Source organism: Patagioenas fasciata, chromosome 6 (genome assembly GCF_037038585.1).
Source record: "Patagioenas fasciata isolate bPatFas1 chromosome 6, bPatFas1.hap1, whole genome shotgun sequence".
Taxonomy (NCBI): Eukaryota; Metazoa; Chordata; class Aves; order Columbiformes; family Columbidae; genus Patagioenas; species Patagioenas fasciata.
Genome location: NC_092525.1, coordinates 32,068,930 through 32,090,078, shown reverse-complemented (window position 1 = coordinate 32,090,078; position 21,149 = coordinate 32,068,930). Strand labels below are relative to the sequence as shown.

General features: G+C 40.0%; 1 protein-coding gene across 1 annotated transcript; it reads left to right on the top strand.

Annotated features, from left to right (window-relative positions):
* The first annotated feature begins 3,276 nt into the window (after positions 1 to 3,276).
* EPHX4 (epoxide hydrolase 4) lies at positions 3,277 to 20,869 on the top strand. The gene is made up of 7 exons (XM_065842556.2): positions 3,277 to 3,632; positions 6,454 to 6,539; positions 9,924 to 10,081; positions 12,141 to 12,269; positions 14,270 to 14,373; positions 15,285 to 15,433; positions 19,942 to 20,869. Exons 1-7 carry the CDS (start codon positions 3,390 to 3,392, stop codon positions 20,174 to 20,176), a joined length of 1,104 nt encoding a protein of 367 aa, XP_065698628.2. The 5' UTR covers positions 3,277 to 3,389; the 3' UTR covers positions 20,177 to 20,869.
* Positions 20,870 to 21,149: the final 280 nt, after the last annotated feature.

The window sequence follows — 21,149 nt, the reverse complement described above, 5'->3', positions numbered from 1 at the left end:
TTAAAAAGTGTACTAAATTCCATTAGGCCATCAAGTCACCTTGATCATTTGAGAAAACAGCTGCACTAAAGTGTCATTTTTGTACTTGCATCTACACTAATAGATTGTATCTACTTGTAAATGAACAGTAAGATAGCTAAAACCTAAGTTCCTCTGTCATTAATAAATGGAATATGTTAATTTTTTTTACTATGAACTATGAGTTGGTCAGGCTGGAGACAGAGTCAGTGATGTGCAAAGTTGTCCTCTTTTGTCTCTCAGAGAAACAGGATTAGTTGAACTGACAAAAGATAAGCAGGCAGATGGCACATCATGAGGGGCTAAGCACACTGTCAAAGCACGTAAGACAATCTGCCCTGGGGATGGTTTGGCTTGGCTCCCATTAGAACAGTAATTTAGAGCAGAAGATGGAAAAAGTCAAAATATAGGGACAACAGAAAAATAACTGTTGGAGTTCTCAATTTTTCATTTTCATAGTTGCTATAAGTGGGCATGAGATACATAGAATATTCTACGTTTTCTTCTGCAAAATGCTGGAAAATGTGCGTAAGTTATTTGCCTTGTACAAACAGGTTTGCCACACATACGTAGAGTGTGGTTCTGGAGTACAAAGAAAGTGCTCCTTAAAAGAGGATTTCCACTGCTTGAGTGGCAAACAGGACAGCTAAGGTAGTGCAGCTGGATGTGCAGAAATGCTGAGCCGGGGTGTGCAGCAACTTCACCATGCAAAAGCCACTCTGAACTGCTCGGTCTCCAGCACTATCTTCTCAGCTCTGATATGGGATCCGTATCTAATATCAGATGATGACATAGCTAAACTCTGTAGGCTATTGCAAAGGATTTGCACCATTTACAAGTTCGACATAAAGCCATCTAGGTAGTTAGTGATGTATGAACTACAAATGGACCTAGTTCTATTCTTGTGAAAAAAAACAGGTCTGTGGGTTGTACAAGAAATACAGCATAGCTTGGCCAAATACCTGCTTATAATAATGCACATCATGGATCAGTCCTTAATTCTCCATATATTCTAGATGGCTACTCTCATTTTGTGAATGCTGTGCCTAATCTGTTGCTGGGCTTCCATCAACCTTTCCTTAGAGGTAAGCAGAAGCTCATGGTCAACTCTAGAATTTCCAACCTTGGCTTTCCAATTTTTCTTGGAGGATGTTTTCTACTAGTTCATTCTAATTATTGGTTTATTAAGGAATTTAATGACTGCTGTGACATAAAAACCAATGCTGGGTGCTTTGCTCCTACCAAACTTTCTAACTTGTCTATCTGGGTCGGTGGTTTATTGAGGTGCATTTCAGGGAAAATCCTGCTGCAGTTAGTCTGATATTGCAAAGCTGTGAAGGCTGCTTCCCTACAGAAGAAAAAAAAAAAAAAAAAAAAAAGGTTATTTAGCACAAAGTCTGATGTATAAAAAATTAGCTGTATGCTAATCCTAGAGTTGGTGTTGGTGGTATGAGTAATCTGAGCATGAACGGAAGGCTCAGGCTTGGTGTAGGAATGATTCATATAATCCTACGGGAGTCTGTAGAGATTGGTGTCTTGACTGAATCATCAGCTTCTGATGTTGTTTCTTCTCTTCTTGCCCAGGAGAAGGAAGGAGCCTTAAACAGCCCAGTAGCCTGACAAAGCTCCTGGCCTTAAGTCTGTAGGGCTCACACTGCAACAATGAGCAGGGATGGTGAAACCAGCATTAATTCTGTCACTGCTTTCAACAGGACTAGGATTCAACATCAGTGTCTATATTTGTACGTCTGGATTTAGAACAAGTAGGAGAAAGCAGTTGGTATGTTACAAAAAAAAAAGTCTACATACTGTGTTCTGTGCAGAGCAAAAAAAAGTATACGCATTCTGTCTAAATGCAAGCTTATCAATTTTGGTTTTTGTTTAAATAGCTCATTAGTTTACACACCTTAGAATTAACAGATGCATGATGTCTTTGTATCAGCTTCTGCTTGCACTGCTGGACAGAGCAAAACCAATTTCCTGGAAATTAAGTTCTAATCCTCCAAACTCTCCTGGACCAAGAAGAAATCTTAGTAAAATTTGGCAAAATCCTCCCCCCAAAAAGGCAGGCAGTTGCACACAGGCCTATGTTATCAGTTGTGACTCTTGTGTGACCTCTACAAGTCTCAAACCTGTCTGTACCCTCCAGTATGAGAAGCAAGGGGTTTAGTTCAAGGAGTAAAAGTGAGCAGGCTCTGCAGTGAGTTGGATCAGGACCTGTCAGGATTTGACATGCAAGTTCAATTCTACTTGTCAGCAACTACTACATTCACATTTCGTTATCCCTCAGAACTAATAAACTGTAGTTTTTCACCACTTGCATTTTTATCGCATGTAAAATCAATCACTTAATATAGTTATGCTGCTGCTTACAATTTTGGATTACATGAACCATTCCCATTCTCAATTAGCCTTTACCCTGCATATCAGTCAGTTAATACAAGACAGGTGCTGACTGAAGCATTTCTTCTTATCCAGCATCTGTGGCCCTATATGTGGCTGTGACTCCTTGGCTTTTGCATGTGGCAATTTACAACTGATGGACAGGCATAAGAGTGTTCAGCTTCTAATGTCAGCCTTGGGTGATTAAGATCTCAGTACTAAATAACTCTGGAACAGAGTAATAATAATCCAACTTGCCGTTCTAGTGTATTTCTCTATAAGTTAAATTTTTAAAACCTGTATCTTTTAAAAAATATTAATAGTAATAGCATGTAATAACTAATATTGTAATACATGTTAGAAAACAGTGAAGCAGCAGTGAAAGAATGTATGGTCTTAGAAAATACTGAATTGCAACCGCACAGCTACATGTCTGTAAGTCCTCTCACGGGTCAGCCGGGTAGGTGCGACCAAGTACATGACTGGCATAGTCAAAGCAAGCGCCTGCAAGGACCTCTAGCAGGAACCAGAGGTGAGGCTGTCCCGCGTACCCCAGACGCGCGTTTGGCAACGACATTTCGAGTGAGTTTTGGGGCGTTTGGCAGCTCTGTCAGAGCACACAGCTGACAGCCCCGCTCCTTCGCTCTGGGGACGGTTTCTCCTTATTTCACCGTGAAATACCTGGCGGGGAAGAGCTCTCCGCGGCCGAGCTGCTGGGCGCACCCCCGGCCGCAGCGCTGCCGCCCCCGAGCGCTACCCGTGGCCTAGCGAGCCCGGGCGGCCGCCGCTCGGGCGCAGCGCAGCCGGGGCCGCGGCAGACGGGCGGGGCGGGCGGCGCGGCGCTGTGCCGGGCCAGGGCCGCGGGGGGCCGCGGGGCGGGCGCGCCACCGCTCCCGGTGCTGCCGCTCCCGGTGCCTTCGCTCGGGCGGCTCCTGGCGGCGGCGGCGCTCCGAGCCCCTCCCGGTCAGCGGGAACGGTGGCGGGGCCCGATGGCGAGACCCGGCGCTGCGTGCCCGCCGCCCGCCCGCCGGGTGATGGTGGCCGCCCGGGCGCTGCTGTTCTGGGCGCTGGTGTACAGCTACTGTGGGCTGTGCGCCTGCATCGCCGGGCTGCGGCTGCTCTGGAGCATCGGCCGGCGGCCGGGCGAGACCTTCCGCTGGGTGGTGCGGGAGAACCCCCCCGCCTGCCTCAACGATCCCTCCCTGGGCACCCACTGCTACGTCCGGATCAAGGTGAGGGCTCGGGCGGGGCAGCGGGGGCGGCACCCCTGCGTGCATCCCCCCGCTGCACGGCACCCTGCGTGCATCCCTCCGGTGCGTGTGCAGGGCACCGTGCGTGCTCTCCTATGCATGCGTGTGCGCGGCAACCCGTGCATGCCTTCCTTTGCATGCTCGCACACCTGCGCACATACATGTGCCTGCCTGCGCCAGCCCCGGGAACCGGAGCTGTGCCCGGCCGGGCTCGCTGGGGTCCGCCAGGAGGGGCCGCAGGCCCGGCCCGGCTCCTACGGGAGAAGTGGTGCCCGACGGGCCAGGGTTCGGGGAGCGGGTGAGGCTCTCCCCGGCCCTGGGTGTCCCGCACCCGGCGTGCGGTACGTGCCCGCCGCTCCCCACCCCTGCCGTGCCCTCCCTACCCCTGCCGTACCCTCCCTACCCCTGCCGTACCCTCCCTGTTGTTTACGGTTTGCTCAGTTGCACCTGGGAGCCTCTTTCGTGTATCAGGTTCGCAGGAAAAACGTCGAATAAAAACAGAAGTCCTGTCTCTAAGGTTTGTACAGTTAAAGCCACTAGTCAGTTTTTATACACATCTCAGATCTCTACCCGTGATTTGCTTCTCCACCTAATGCTCTACATTAAGTTGTATTGACTTGGTTTCTTTTGCAGTTACAGGTGAACAAAGAACACACTACCAATTTTGTCAAGTGTTATTTGTAACACAATGAGCACAATGTTCTGAGGGATTTCTGCAGATGATTTTGTGCTAAGCAGTACTAATATGAATTATTAAGCCTCACTACTTGCTTGGGGTTTTTTTTGTGTTTTGTTTTGGTTTGGGGTTTTGGTTTTTTTTTTTCTATCGTTAGGAGGCACGTGCGTGTTTTTTTACTCATATGCCACATTCATTTTTCCTACAGCACCAACCAGTAAATGGCTGGGTTGCTGGGGAAGTGCGGGGTGTGACTGTAATAAAAGGGTATTGGAGGGAAAATCAAATTGCTGTCAATACACAGGATCATTCATTTGAGGAAATATGAAACCCTCTTGCTGCTGGAGAGCAGCAGGCTAGTGTGTTAGTTTCCCAATGCATGTATCCTACATATCTGTGCAAATTCAAGAAAACAAAAAAGTGTGTTTCAGAAAAGATAGCAACATCTGCCTCTGGTTTGGGAGGCAGAAAAAAGGGAACAGAAAGGAACAACTGAAAAACTAGAGGATGGGCTTTGTTTGGGGCATGTGGCATTTAAACTGCTGCTGTACAAGTGGTGATTGAATATGAGTGAAGGGGACGTCCTTAGAAGCAATAAACAGATTAAAATAAAACATTGAAGATAAATCCCTAGAGGACACTGAGAGACAGGGGATGGAGGAGGGCTCACCCACTGCTCACTAAATTGAGAAGAGAAACTGTGGAAGGAAACTGAGAAATTTCTGCTTTAAGTATAAAAGGATCAAAGGCAGAGTGATATGGACAATGGTGAAGATGATGTAATGGCCCTAAGATTTACTAGGAAGAGATCATTAAGTATTTAGAAACACATAGATACTTTTCTCTCTTTTATCATTATTGTTAGAGGAAAAATATCAGTGCAATTTTGGGCAGAACTGAGCAAAAAGTCCCTATTATATCCATAGCCAGTATAAAAAAACACCAGATGTTTCCTTTTCAGAGCCTTTTCAAGAATCAAGACCCAAGTTAATGATTTTGTAGCTGATTAGTGACTTAGCAGTGCCAAAGTAGCTCAGAGAATTTGAAGCATCTCTGGCAAGGAAAACTTTTCACTATACATTTGTGATCCTTAGCATAATATAAGCTCTTGATGTACACCAAAGACACAGGGTTTTCCTTCCCTCTTGAAAACAGCAGAGACAATGAGGGCTCTGACATCTGTCCAGGAGCAGTACAGCCTTTATTCCTGCAGTTTCCTTCACATGACTTCAAACAGTGTGTTGCATTTTGTGAGCTCTTTCCCAACTTCTGTATCCACTTCTGTGCCAGAATTCAGTAAACCCTCTAGGCTGTAATTTCAGCTCATTTAAATTCTACTGGATTTGACCTTGAGTTGGTGTAAGCTTGTGTATATCTACTCCTTTCAATGGCATTTCAGTGTTCAGCCTCTGCGCTGCTAACAATAAGTAACTTGCCTGCTGGTAATTCTCCTAAGACCCATTTTCTTAGAAGAGGCATCAGAAATAATGACTATAAACAGGGTAGAACATAAGATTATAACATTAACGTTTTCTTTTCTGAAGCAAGTCTGAAACTTTGAACAGTAAAATTCAGCAAAAACCACTTGCTTTCTAGTTACTTAATTTTGATTGCTTTTGGTTCTTAAGAATCCACGCAGTCCTTTATTGTGCCAAAATGCAACGTGACAGTTTTAAATAGTTGTATCATCTTACAAACTAACTGAAAGACTGGAAATGCATTTAAAGTATACTGTGTCTTAAAGTCTTAGCGCATGGCAGGTGTCCGTGTGAATGCAAGGTGCTAGGTCTGACAAGAATCTGCATTTCCCAGTCACCGTGCCAAGCGGTGCCCGTCCAGGGGTGAGCGTGCTCATGGCTGAACTGGCAATAGTCACCACAGCCCGAGCTGTGGTAAAGATGGTCCTCCTTGGAAGAAGCTGTGGCAGGATACTCAGCACTGCCAGATGTAGCACATACCTCATCCCAGAATCGCAGAAGACTTCAGCTTCAAAACCTGACAATTTGAAATTATTTTCCTGGGGTGATACATAGTTTCTTAGAATATTGTCTGAAACCATATTCATTCTTAAATCCTAGTATAGCAGTTCTATGCAGCAATAAAAACACACTTTTTCTCTTGTTTCAGGATTCAGGGTTAAGATTCCACTATGTGGCTGCTGGAGAAAGGGGTAAACCACTCATGCTGCTGCTTCATGGCTTTCCAGAATTCTGGTAAAACTCCCCACATGCTTTTCTTGTATAAAAGAGAGTGCTTAAGACACCTGAGAGTGATTGTCCCAGCTTAAGTATCCCCAGTGTGATCCATTTTATGTGTCTTTGAGTGCTAACTAACGGCAAGCTAACACAAACAGTCTATTTTGCATTGTCAAGCCATTTTTCCCCAAGTATGTACAATTTTTTCAAACTTTGGGGAGGAATTGCTCATTTTAATGAATTTCTTGTTTGAATAACATTTGTACTAATATGGCTAAACTTATGAATTATAGCAGAAGGTGTTAAAATAAGGATCCATTATATGTCCAGTGCAATACGGATTGCTGAATTTATTAAAAATACTATACATTAACTTTTAACTGGGAGAAGGGAAGAAGAACTATGAGTTCTATAGGCTACTGTGCAGCCTAATTTCAGAGTGCTATTCAGGGAAAAAGGTTCTATTATTAGTTCATCATAAGATGAATGATGAATCAAACCCAATCCTAAATGTTTGTTTATAACAATGAAAAGCAGTCATGTGTCTAATGATTTAACCAAATTGCTCTGGCTGTCATTGCCAAGTTTATCTCGTGAAGCATGACTTACAGATCTTATACCGCAAAAACAATAAGGGAATAGCGGTAGTGGTGATGCCAGCAATTTAGCAAGTTAAACGATCCTTTTCCTTTCTGTTATAAACTCAGATATGGAGCTAGGCTCCACTGTTGGAACTGTGGTCTTTCAAGCTGGACTCAGGTCATACCGTGATAAATTGACCCAGATAAAACAGAGGTCAGTTCTTTTCCCTTAGCAATTTCCTATAGATAATAACGGCCTTGAGGATGATGGTAGAAAGTCATATTTATTTTAAGAGAATTTTTAAAGAAGTAGATTGGACTAATAATTACTATTTAAAAGGATTAAAACTTTGATTTAAAAGACAGATGGGGGGTTGCATATTCTATGCAAACATTGTGCATACCTTGCATAATGCATTCTCTGACATGATAAGGCAGCTGAGACTACAGCTGATTTCCCCTACAGTGCGAATAGTAATGAAAAATTTTGCATTTTATGTATATCTTCTACTGAGATCTGGTATATTATTTTCCAAAAGCAGAAAGCTATTCTTACAGTTTAGAATGGTGAGTCATGCTTTAAGTTACAGTTAATATATTGTATTATCTGGCCATTCAAAAAGAATGAATGAGAAACTGTTATATAGGTCATTGGGACCACCAGTAGCATAGTTTATATAACTGTTTTTAAAATGAAGACTACATGCCAATAGTCTATAAAATATTCATGCTACCAGTGCTGATGTTGGTTTGTTAATTCAATCAGTGAAGATTTTTTTTAATACAAGAATAGACATTGTCCTGAGAGCACAAGATAAATTAATCACAATTTCAGAGATATTTTAAAATATCACATTTCTATCATTTCACTTGGAGAAAAGAAAAAAAAAAAGGGTATGATTCACAGTTACAGTTCTTAATTATCACAAATCCTCTGCCTTTGAATGTCTCAAGGTTATACATAGGACAACTATAACCAGGCAATACTGACCTTAGTGAGTGAGGGAGACTGCCTGAAAATGAAAGATCACTTAAGAATATAACACACCAGAGCCATTAAGAGCTTTAGATGCCATAAGAACTTGAAAATTAATACTATGTTGTGGAAAGACAATAATAAAATATTTGAAATTGGGCACAAGGTGCCAGGTACCTATAAGACGTGTGTCAGCTACTAAATTTTGTACAAGCTGCCTTTCAGAAATAATGTGATCAGAAAGTCACAAAATAGTTTCCAGTATTCAGCCTTATGAAAGTAAAAGCATTCACCAACAATTCCAAATTCTGCTTGCAAAGCAGTTCCCCAATAGTTAGATTTCATATCTAGTAAAAGGATTTCTTTGAATATAAAACCTACCCATTTGGTAGGTCAGCCATTTCGTGACTGATGGACTGCTGTGAAAACAGATGATGGGGATAGCAAGCAGGCATTTTCTGAAAACAAAAATAGATTATTTATTTATTTATGGGCCTCGTTTCTTCTTACTGAAGTATACAGGATAGCTCCAACAGTTACCATGGCAAATTCAGCTTCCAAATCATTGTATAATGCCTTTAAAAATATCATTCCTGGAGATCTCAGGTAAATCTTGTATTTGCATTCTATGGCACTGAAATTAAAAGGTTCTGACTGTTCTGTTTATATGAATAGAAATTTCTATAATTAATGGATGTTCCTGTAGTATTACTTACATTCAAAATCTCTAATGGGCTGGAGACAAAGCTAAAGAGGAAGAGCCAATGGTCTGATACACACACAGTTTGAATTAAGGTAGAATTCTGTGCATCACTGCTATGATTGGTGACGAGCCAAATGTTTACATTGTTTAGCTGAGATTGTTGAAATGAGCAGAAGTAAAAGCTAGATCCTGTCACAGGGGGATGTCGACATCTAGAAGGATCACGGATTTTGTATCTGTTTCTATTACAGTGTAAGGTGAGGCCATGCCTGCCTTCATCCTGGCTACTCTGAAATTTATTTGGTGTCAATAACAGGGCAGGTAGTTCTTACAGGATGAGACCCACCATTTTCTTTTTATTTTTGCTTCATAATGCACATCTAACATAACACACAGAATGCGGAATAGCACAGGCCTCTGCCTGAGCTCTTAATTTTGTATGTATTTTAACGTGTGTAACGTTACCATTTTTTTCCGTAGAAACACAAGCAATGAAATACTTTGTGTAGTGCCAACACGTTCAGAGATTGTTCTGGAGCAATTCCGGTTAAGAATAGAGATGCAGATAAACGTGTACATAATATAAATTATATAAACTTCACTAAGTTAATTTGTTATTCATTGTATTTCTTTATTTGGTTTACTTAGTATATGAATCATCTGACATTCCTTTTCTGAAAAGAAAAACCACATGCCTTGAGGCATGTTTCCCTACTTCATTAAAATGTGTGTGTGAGCAAGCCAGGGAGAAGAGAAAGCTTTTCAGACCTCACTTTCATGATGATACTATGGCTCCGAGGATAAACCAGAATCGTCCTCTGTGTGCTGGGGTTCATGCCTGCTTCCTCTGCAGCAAAAGGACATGCCGGGCTCCAGGAACTGTTGAAACACCCGGGCTCTGGCCATGGCCCCTTTCTGGCAGCTGCACTTGAATTCCCCCTTACTGGGGAATTCAAGACGGGAGCACGAGACTGCTGGAGTCACAAAGGACCATCAGCATTACCACTGAGAGAAAAAAGAATCTCATTGCAAACAGAGCCGTACTCATTTACCCTCAGCTATTTGAGAGCAAAAGCATTGAGTGCATTTTGATATCATACTGCTTGACCTTATAACTTCAACTTTTTTTTCCCCTTTGTTAGGTATTCTTGGCGCCATCAATTGCGGGAATTTAAAAGTGAATATCGAGTGGTGGCCCTGGATTTGAGAGGTTATGGAGAAACAGATGCTCCTTCTCACAAAGAAAATTACAAGTTAGATTGCCTGATAACAGATATAAAGGATATTTTGGAATCTCTAGGTGCGTTAGTAGAAGACAAACTACTCAGCTCATAGATGACTTGATTTTCTGGGAAAAATCCCATAAAGATGTAGTAATGATTTATTTTAAAACTGCATTTAAAAAAATATATACACGTTACAGTTACGTATAGATATAAATCTAAGGATATTCACATTTTATGGAGTATTATCAATTAAAAAGGTTTGGGTTTTAATAATGATTTGTATGTCAGTATAAACAATAGATAAAAAAAATTTCCATAATGAGTTTAAAAATAATGTTCCCTATGTGCTGTTAAATCCAGCAGTACAAACCTATGGTCTTTTCCCTAATAAGGTCTTTGCTGACTCCTAACCATTGCATGTAGAGGATAATGTTCTGAATTGGAGTCCAATAGCACTTCCAGACCAAATAGCTTAAATCAGGTGGTATTTTTCTTGCACAAACAAGACAGAATAAATATTGTAGGCTTTATAAAGATGATGACAGTACATCTGCTGTATTTAAAAAAAAATCCCAAAATACTACTCCCGCACAGTAGTCAGTTCTCAAGAGCTGAATCATTCTGTCTTATACAACAGCGAGAAGAACAGAAGGGAGAGCAAGGGACATATTGCTCCCTGTGGCAAATATATGGTGTAGCGGTCTAGAGCTGAAGCGAGTCTGCAAAATTTGCCCCTCCAGTTCAGTTTGCAGCCTCGCTGTTCTGGTGATAAATTGTGACACCTAGTGAATGGTATTTCCCTTCCATACCAATAGCAAGACAAGGGATTACACTGTTATTCACAGAATCATTTACATTCCCTGGATATTCCATGAATAGTGAAACAACTTACTGCATTTCACATGAAGAAATAGTAAAGCAGTGATTCAAGTTCTAAGGTTTGAATTTACATCTTGCTTTGCTTGTGATGTTTGAATATTGTCAAAAAGATTGGGCGGGCAGTCCCCACACTGTGTTTATATTTTCCAACCTTGGCTGGCTGTGTTAATCTCCATGGTAATGCCATGGTTATGCTTGAGAAGTGCTCTCATCATAATTCAATTTCATAAGGATTTGCAATTTTTTTGAAAAAGTATTTCTGGGGCTTGTAATCTTTGTTTGTTTAACTGCAAGTTAAATTCTTCTGGAGAACTTGATTATATCAAAAGTGCTCCGAAAGATTTCTATTCAGGAGGGGTTATAAGGTGCTTTGACAACTGTGTTCAATTTTATGTAACAATTCTAAACAGTTTGGCTTTTATGCCTTTCATTTGTAGTATATATGCTCAGCATTACAATCCTCAAAGAGGAATGTGATGGTATCTAACACTATAGTATGTATTCCAGCAATGGCTGAAGGAGGAATGTTAGGCTTTCAAAAACACAGTCATGATTTTTCTCCCCCCTTATATGGCTGTTAAATTACCGGTTTTATTGATGGAAGAAGTATATGAGTGCCAAGAACTTTAAAAATTGCCATCAAAACACCATATGGAGAAAAGCTACAGGCCTGCTAAGTATATAAATGTGTGTATTTATGTGTGTATAGATACGCTATATATATGGCTATTAAGTATAACACCCACTTTTTACATAATGAGGATGTTCAGCGCTTAGATAACCTCCCCTATTCAGAAAAATTCTTAAGGGTTAGTTTTGTTTAAGAGGGGCTCAGGAGATTGCTCGGTCTTTCTGCCTGCAGTTTCAAACTCCAAACCCACTGAACATGATGAATGTACATACATTAATTATAATGACTGCAAGTTGAACTCTACATCTAACCCTACACTGGCAAACATGTGAACAGGCTGGCCTTTTGGATACCAAGTGACTTTAGTTTGGTGTTGAGATAATCCAGCTAAAGTGTAATTGAAGGCCAATTAAATCATTTTAATAAGTTGTTAATTGTTTAACTATAGTAGTGCACTATTTTTTTCTGGCCATTAGTAATGGAAGCAGTGCAGTATTAAACAGTTACATTAATAAATGTGCCGAACCACCTATTTTTCCCAATAATTATTTTACTGTCTGTGATAATTTGTACGGATACAAATTCCGCTGAAATAAAAGCACCAATCTGTGTTTATGTGGTAGGATACAACAAGTGTGTGTTGATTGGCCATGACTGGGGAGGAATGATCGCTTGGTTAGTGGCAATATGTTACCCTGAAATGGTGACTAAGCTGATTGTGATTAATTTCCCTCATCCTTCTGTGTTCACAGGTGAGTTATCTGCATGTTCATTAAGATTTTGTTAGCTTTGAGGCTGCTAAAGGAGAATAAGCTACTTGCCACTTTAGATGTTCAGTAGGTAAGCTGCCAGTACTCAGTGCCATCTGGACTGTGTTTTATGAAGCAGTAAGGTATCAAGTATTTGACTTCTGGAAATAATTTATTGTAGGAAGCGGGAATGCTTGCAACCAACCTTACTGATATTTTTCTTAATCCTTGAAGGTCTGCAAACATAATTTTCATACACATTAATCTGTTTTATAACACTTTGGCAGGATAAAATGCCCTGAACAGGAGTGTCTATTGCATTACACCTAGGTTAAGGCCTCACTGCATTATTAAATCTGCATAAAACAGCCTTTGTATAAATGTGAACGAGACATTAGAATTTAATGCCGATTTAGGTGACAAGTGACAATTGATGATCTTGTACAATATTCATTGGAACAAGACAGCATTTGCAGTCTACTTACCAGAGGCTCAGGAATGTACTGTGAGCTGAATAAGGATTTAGGTGCACTAGCGACATTTGTTGCGTGACAGACTTTGAGCTTGCAAAACATTTCATAGGGATTTGGTCAACATTCAGTAATTCAACTGAAAGTAGTATCTCACTAACTTTAATTTCTTCAGTTGCTGACCTAACCCTGTTTCCATTAAAAGGTCACCCCATTTCCCCAGAAATAGTTAAGAATATTCAGTACAGCTTTAATTTTCATTTCAGTTCAATGTAAATCTCACCTTTTACCACCATGGAACCTGAACCATTCACGCATGTTCTCACAGTGTTCTTGGGCACCTTTCTAAGATATTAAAGAACATTTTGCCAGGGAGTTAAGCCTCACTTACCCAAGGAAAGGTCCGTTCACCATCACCTGAGCAAGCAGGAGCTTTTTGCAGTATTTTCACTGAGAGCAGGAGCCAGGCTGTATAGAAGACAAACACACTTTATTATAATATTTCTTAGTATTTGTTGGCTTATTTATTAAAGTACAAAATCTGTTCTGTAGCTTGATAAAGTCTCCCTAGATCAATTGTGTTCTACTGTGGATTAAATGAAAATACACAGTTTATAAATTGTGCCAAAAAGTGAAGCGAGGAGTGTTGATAGTCCATCATGAAAAAATGCAATAGGTGACACAATTAAGCATGTATATATATGAAAGCTTAGAAGATAGCTGATACTTCAGTTTACTTTGTTTTAAAACCCATTTTTATTCACTGTCAGAATGAGTGTTTTAGAGATTATCTTCTATGTGGAGAGCACAATTTTGCGTTCCTGAATTTGCTTGTGTAAAGGACAGGTTCTAGGCTTCTTGGCACCTGTGTCCAGTCTGTGGTTGCTTCAAGGAAGTTACGTATTAGAATGTCAATGTTGGCTCTTGTAACTCATTGGAGACACAAAATGACAATTAAAAAAATGCAAATTTGGCTATAACATTTTCTTTTTTTTATATATGCTTCCATGGCATTGAAAAGTGACACTCTGTAATCTTCATTACGGTTCTTGAAATTGCCAAGAAGATAACTGTTAGAAAAATTCTGTACTTTTGTGAACAGGATTGATGCTCTCTTTAGAATGTAAGTGGATTATAATCTACAGACTGCTGTTTGATGAGAGAAAGACTTGAAGGCTTGTATTTATGCCTCTTATTCCACAGCTGAAAAAAAAAATGCTTTACACTAGCTAATAAACAGATCTTAACGTGAAAACCTATCATGAGATTTAACTCTCCAATGTCATTGCCCTCACCTACTCTTTGGCAGGCTTCTGGTGTGCTGACTGTCTTTATTAACACATGTAAAAGAAGTACATTTTAATGGCCCTATCATATACTTACTCCTGAAACAATAATCATCTTTTGTCACATAGCATGCTCTAATGTAATATTTTTAAAACATCCCTTTAAGTTTAAAAAATAGTAATATTAACAGTAATTTTGTTTGAGTCATCAGTTTTCATTTTTAATTCATGGGCATTTTTGTTTCAGAATACATTCTACGACATCCATCACAATTGATTAAATCTGGTTACTACTTCTTTTTCCAAATGCCATGGTTTCCTGAATTCATGTTTACAGTAAATGATTTCAAGGTGAGCAAAATGAGTGCTCTTGTTTATATATTTAACTGTGAGTGATGGAAGAATTACCACCTATGTTGATCCCTTCTGATGTAGTTACAATTACTGGAAAAAATACGGAGCTTTCTGATTTTTCTGCTTAAGCTTTATATATTTTTATAAAGTAGGCTGTAAGTACATAGGGTCTATGAGATTAACTCTTGCTTTTGCATTTCTGGGAGGTGTTCAGGTACATACTTTAACCTCCAGCACTACAGTGCATTACTCCACCTAGACAGGCAGCTGGTTGTACTTGTGCCCACGCCAGTGGGACACTGTGGTGCCTGGAGAACTCCCGCTGACTTATCCGAAGTTCCTGTGTGTGGTGTGACATCCTCTTGTCCCTCAGAGCCTGCTGCAGGGCAGGCAGACCGGGAGTTCGGGCATCGGATACAGCCAGGTGATTAATTTTGCCTGAGGAACCAACAAGGCCAACACCTTGTGTAGCCTTCAAAAATAAGTACAAGCATATGAAAGGGAAAAGCAGGTGCAGGCATGCATCCTCCTCCAGGGATACAGCCCAGGGCAGCAGGCTGGGGAGGTCCTGGATGGTTCTGCCTCGCGCCCTGTCACTGCAGGAGCGCAGCCCAAAGCGGAGCCTGCGTCTGTGCCGGGCATCCCTGACACCCCCAGCTGCTCAGGGCTCAGAGCTGAGAGACGTGCTAATACTGCTATTTGCCTGTCCTTGAGTATTCTGAAGTCAGTTATACCAGAAATAAGCTTGTCATGTGCTTTGTACATAACTCTCTAAAAAAGCATTTAAACCATTCATTGTACTCTAAACAAAGTATAAGTAGATTTTAGAAAAATATGTCCTGTTGAGGGAGAGAAAAAACATTTTCTAGTGATCTTATGTGGTGGCTTTTTTGTTCTTCCTTTTGTAGGTTCTGAAAAGTTTATTTACCAGCCAGGCCACTGGAATTGGAAGGAAAGGCTGCAGATTAACAGCAGAGGATATTGAAGCTTATCTCTATGTCTTTTCACAACCTGGAGCATTAACTGGACCCATTAATCATTACAGAAATATCTTCAGGTGAGTGGAACATGCCGAAACAAGGTAAGATATTCTAGAGACCCCTGGAGGCCAAATATGCTATTGCACCCTCTGCTGCTAAAGCTGAAGGAAAAAACCAAGACCTGTTTCTGAAGGCTCAGCAGGTAAGAGAGGCGCTCAGTGCCAGGTGGCGTGATGCAAAGTGAACTGTCTGTGGTATCCACACAGACAATAACACAGCCAGACTGTAGAGAAGGGAAATCTTTGTTTCGAAATCTAATAAAGCAAAGACCATTCCTCATTCACAGAATGCATGGCAATCACAAAAATCCATCTCTGAATAATACTTACAAAATTAACATCAATTATTTGCATTACAGTTCTACAAAGAGCTTATTATTAGATAATACTACTAGATAATATCACACACAAGTAAGTTACCCTCATTTGTAACTTTAAAGAACCACGTCTTTATTGTGTTTGGGCTGTTTTTATAAAAAGGTGGGCTAGTTTTTTTGTAACTAAGCCTAAAATCAGCCCTAACTTGGGGGTTTTTGTTCCTGCATTGGTCTCATCAAACCCACTGGTAGCAGTAAGCACATATGACAGGGCACATGCACAAACTAAAACTGAGAAATAGTATCATAGTAGGAAATATTTTTACAAGATGAATATTTATTTTCTTTTCTCCGTCAGTTTTCTAATGGTTTTAACTTTCCTGAAAGGAGTTGGCTTGGCCTTGGAGACCGATGCCACCTAAACAGGGCCAGAAGGTTTTTAACTCTGCATATACTCTACTTATGACTTATAGCCCTAACTTAAAGGACTAAACCAGGAAGAGTGGAATTAAACTCTTTTTTTTCTGTTACTGCTTCCAGTCTTCAACAGCGCTAAATCTTCTGCATGCATCTCTAACACAAGACCAGATTCCCAATATTCTTAAAAAATTACCATTCTCTTCCTTCCCTAAACTCGCACAGCCAGTTTTTGAAGTGGATTAACTTCTCATTTTCCCTGGTCCAAACTGAGTGCCACCTTTACTGTTCTTTATATGCCTTCCCTGCTGTTGCTGTCCGGAGAGCAGTCGGCAGGGAAATACTGGGAGGAAAAGGGGATCTGAGGTAGGTGCTGACTTGTACAGGCCAGGAGACAAAACTGGAATGAGAAAGTGGAGAGATGGTATATCCTTTTCTAAATAATGTAACACCAAGCACAGACACCAATGGGGAATAAATGAGATGGCTGTGCTGGTAAGAATATACTTATTTAAAGCCATGCAGAGTGGAGGTGAGATCAGCAGGGCTGTCCATGGGCAGTGGGGAGCTGGAGGCTGCTGGCCAGGGCGGGAGAGCCCTGAGCACCCTGAGCCGTGTTCTTCCATTGCCTCAGCACCGCGCGGCACTGAGTGCACACGTTAACCAGGCGCTTCTCTGACAATAACAGGGAAACACCTGTGACAGCTGATAGTGGAATTGTGTATATTTAAACTATTGTTTCAGGCCTTTTCAGGCTCAAAAAAGCCTAGTATCAGTTATTAATCAGAAATTATCTTCACAGCTCTTTGTGTATGTCTGTGCATTGTTTGCTTTATTTGTCTAATGGAAGCATATCTGTACTGAATTCAGAGAATCTTGTTTTAGGTGGTATCAGCCACAGTGCAGCCAGCTTTGGACTGGAAAGAAAAGATTGGTCTTCATTCAGTTCTTGCCACCAGCTCTGATGGTCATATGTTATGGGATGTGAATTATTAAATATTAAAACTGTATTGAAATTTTCACTTCCCCTCATATAAGCTCCTGAGCAGCACTTAGATGCTAATGACTTTTATTCACCGTGATTCCCAGTAGGCTGGCACTGGTGACCTGCATGTTAAAGGTTTCCAGCTCATTACCATCCACCTGGAGTTTCAGTCTTCAGAGCTTAATTGTCCTGGAAATTTATTTTCAAGAGATTACTGAAATCATCTACTTCATCCATCCATTACCAACACATCCTTGTATAAATAGCACAGCAGTTGTTCCCTTCACTGTACTTCAGATACAAAAAATGTTGGAATAAAACTCATAAAGTTTTTGTATCATGCTTGGTTAAGAGAGATAGCTAAGCAGTTGAAGCTTGAATTTCTTCTGCTGTGCCATTTTTTAGAAAATGAGATTACTTCTTTTATAGCAGTAAAGAAGCACTTCAGTATTTGTTTACTGTAATAATAGTGCTGTAGGAAGGTTTGAGTCTGTTTTTCGAAGATCTAAACTTCACAAGTGGAGCTTCCCTTTCTAAATGTGAAATCTACATGATAATCCTTGTTAAAGGAGATTTGTAGAAACTTCAGGCATGATATAATGTCCCATATTCCAGACTGAAAAGAAATATAGTGCAGCTCATAGGCAATGAAAAATGACAGGTTGTTTATCTATGCAGTGTGCATAAAAAGCCCAGTGGAGTTTTCCTAAGTGAGGCTACAAATCTTGCAAAGCACTTAGACATGAAAGAAAAATATTAAACCCTACAGTAGTGAAAAAATAGACATATAAATAGTGAAGAGATCCAGAATACTGGATTTAAAAGCTAAAGCGATTAGTCTAAATGCACTGAATCAGATCATCAGATTATCAGTTTTTACAACTGATACTATGGATAAGCTATGGTTCAGTGAGGGAGGTCAGGTTGGTTGAAAAATGAGATTTTAAATCCACTGCTAGCAAAGCCATTTTAAGAATTTTCCTATTTCATCAACCAAAATGAAATTAAATTATTACTTAAAGTGATCTTTAATATTTATTGACATTATGTATAAGTAAAGAGGAATAATGTCTTCAAAGTCTTCATTTCTTTGTTTTATTTTAAACTAATACATGCCATCTTCTTTGTCTTTCCCTTTTCACAAAGCATAGTGTCTTAACTAACTCCTAAGTTTCAACCTAGCACTTAAGTTTGGCATAAAAATTTGTTCAGAAACAAAACATGCTTGAGCATTAATATTATAAGATTTGTATTAGATCAGATGGAATCTGTTTTAAATTGTCACAGCTGGGCTGTTATGATATGTGGCTAAGATTAAGTAATTCAAGTATAAATTAGGTAAATTTTTTAGTGTCTCTGGAATAAATTCTGATGGGTTTATACAGTTTATGTTGAAATAGTCTTTCATATCTAGCTACTTGTACCTTTCCTAATGTCTACCTTTAAGATGAGAAAATATTTATAAAATATTCAATTTAAAGTAATCTATTAAGAAAAAATAGTAAGCTTTTTACTGAAAGTTTAAATAGGTAATTGTGGTGGTATAATTTTTATTAACATTTTACTTTCTAAGGGCTTTTCTTAAAGTATTCTTCAGATGTCTTATAATGTATTTATCTTTAAATGCTTTCTGGACAGCCAAAGCTCTGGGTTGTGATGGAGGATGGAGTCAGGCTCTTCTCAGTGGCAAACAATGATAGGACAAGGGGCAATGGGATCAAGCTGGAACACAAGAGGTTCCACTTAAATTTGAGAAAGAACTTCTTCTCAGTGAGGGTGACAGAGCACTGGACCAGGCTGCCCAGGGAGGTTGTGGAGTCTCCTTCCCTGGAGACATTCAAAGCCCGCCTGGACACATTCCTGTGCGACCTCTCCTAGGCGTTCCTGCTCCAGCAGGGGGATTGGACTAGATGATCTTTTGAGGTCCCTTCCAATCCCAAACATACTGTGATACTGTGTGATGTTGCAGTTCTAAAGAGATTATGACTCCAGGAAAAGCAAATTTTTAAGGAAGTTTGCTTTCACTGTATACAGATGTAGGTATGTAAGTCCAAGGCCTTAAAAAACCTACTGCAGCTCTCTGTAAATGGAATTCTGTTGTACTTTGAATGTTAACATGAATTTCATAGATGAGTGAATGTAACTAAATTCAGTTCAGCATTTTAGACATCAATGTTCTATAGAGTATCTTTTCTAGAAATATTTTTATTTTTAGCTATACTACACAATACTTAACTTTGAGTAGGTCTGAAACACTCTAGCTGGGATCTTCCATAGTGTCCAAAGATCACAGCCTGCCATTTCCTGGCCAACCATTTTTTGGGAAGGCAGTTTGTCGGCTCAGGTAGCTCAATGCCTTGAACACTGTAGTCGAAACGTGATTCAAAGCATCGTATTCCATTAAAACCTACTCGCAGTAAATAATACAGGTGCAGAAATTTGCCATAGAATTCATCAACCAAGGGAAAGCCCCTGACCTACGAAATTCTGGCCACATTCCCTTTTACAAAGGTCATGGGGCTCCTGAGCTGTGCATCATGCTGAAGCATCGTTCATGTTCCAAAAACAAGACCTGCTGCAATCAACTGCTGATTACAGACATGTTACAGTAAAAGTATCTTCTAAGAATTTTACCGTCCTTAAAAACAATTAAAGGACTTCATCACAGGAGTGTTTTCTTGGTATTATAGAAGATATCTTGGAACCTAGAAAGCTTGCAATGAGATCCACTGTGTTGATTTCAAAAGTTGGCTGAATCTGTCTTGGTGATGTTTTGTTAAAATAAGACCTGTGTTTTATTTTTAAAGCTGCCTACCTTTGCAGCACCATGAAGTCATCATGCCAACCCTGCTGCTATGGGGAGAGAGAGATGTGTTCATGGAAGTTGAGATGGCAGAAATTACACGGATTTACGTTAAAAATCATTTCCGATTAACTATCTTGTCTGAAGCCAGTCATTGGCTCCAGCAGGATCAACCTGACATAGTGAACAAGTTGATATGGACCTTTCTAAAGGAAGAGACAACAAGGAAAAGAGAATGACTGTTTGTACATGTTTTGAGGGGTCTACATAAAAGCTCCTGAGATTTAAAAATTGTTATCAGGGCCATATTTCCAGCCTGCCTTCTATTTCGAGCTCTGTTAGAGGAAAGTGTTTTCAATGTACTGTACATTTGGACACTAATGTTACTGCTAAAAGAAGTAAGTATGAGAATATCTGATACTAACATTGGTTTTACCTGTATAATTGTATTTTGCACATAAAAACACCTGCCTTAAGATATATATGTACTTGTACAGAAAGAAAACCATGGAAAGTTGCTTGGTTTTGTTTTCTCCCTTGCTTTACAGTTTTAATGTGTGGTGCCTTTTACAAATTTATAATGAAACAATAGAGTGGTGCCATACTGAAGGAAGTTTGAGTTTTCATTCTTGATTAGCCTGACTTTTTTTAATGTATTTTACCATTAAACAGTAACTAACTCTTTTTATTATATATATTTTAGCATACTGAATGACCGAAAAACTTCTGGGCACATTTCTAGTCTCCAAGTGAATAATGATCTTGTTGTATTGTTGAATGCAGCTGCTTTGTGCGACGTGTTTTCTTTCTTGACTAAAAAATGGGAAACCTGTACACTCAACATGTCTGAACAAGAACAATGGAAAATTAAGATGTAACATGTATCAAAGCCACCTCTGTCTAATAAAATACAACTTACACTACTCCCTCTATCTGACTTCCTACAGAGAGATTTCTTACTGAAGCTAAGGATTGAGTTTGAGTAGCTGAAGTGTCTGTCCACTGTGCAGCCTTCTTCATGCTGTGATTGTTGTAGTGTCTTGGAAATAATGCCTCATTGTTGGCATTATCCTTCCTGTGTTAGCGACTACTGTTCTTGTCTCCAAGAACTGCTGCCAACTTCCTGTGTTTATAGGAGGAAGAGACACCATGATTATGGAAACAGAGGGTAGAATTAACTTGCAAGTGATGGCAGGGGAGAAGAAAACCGTA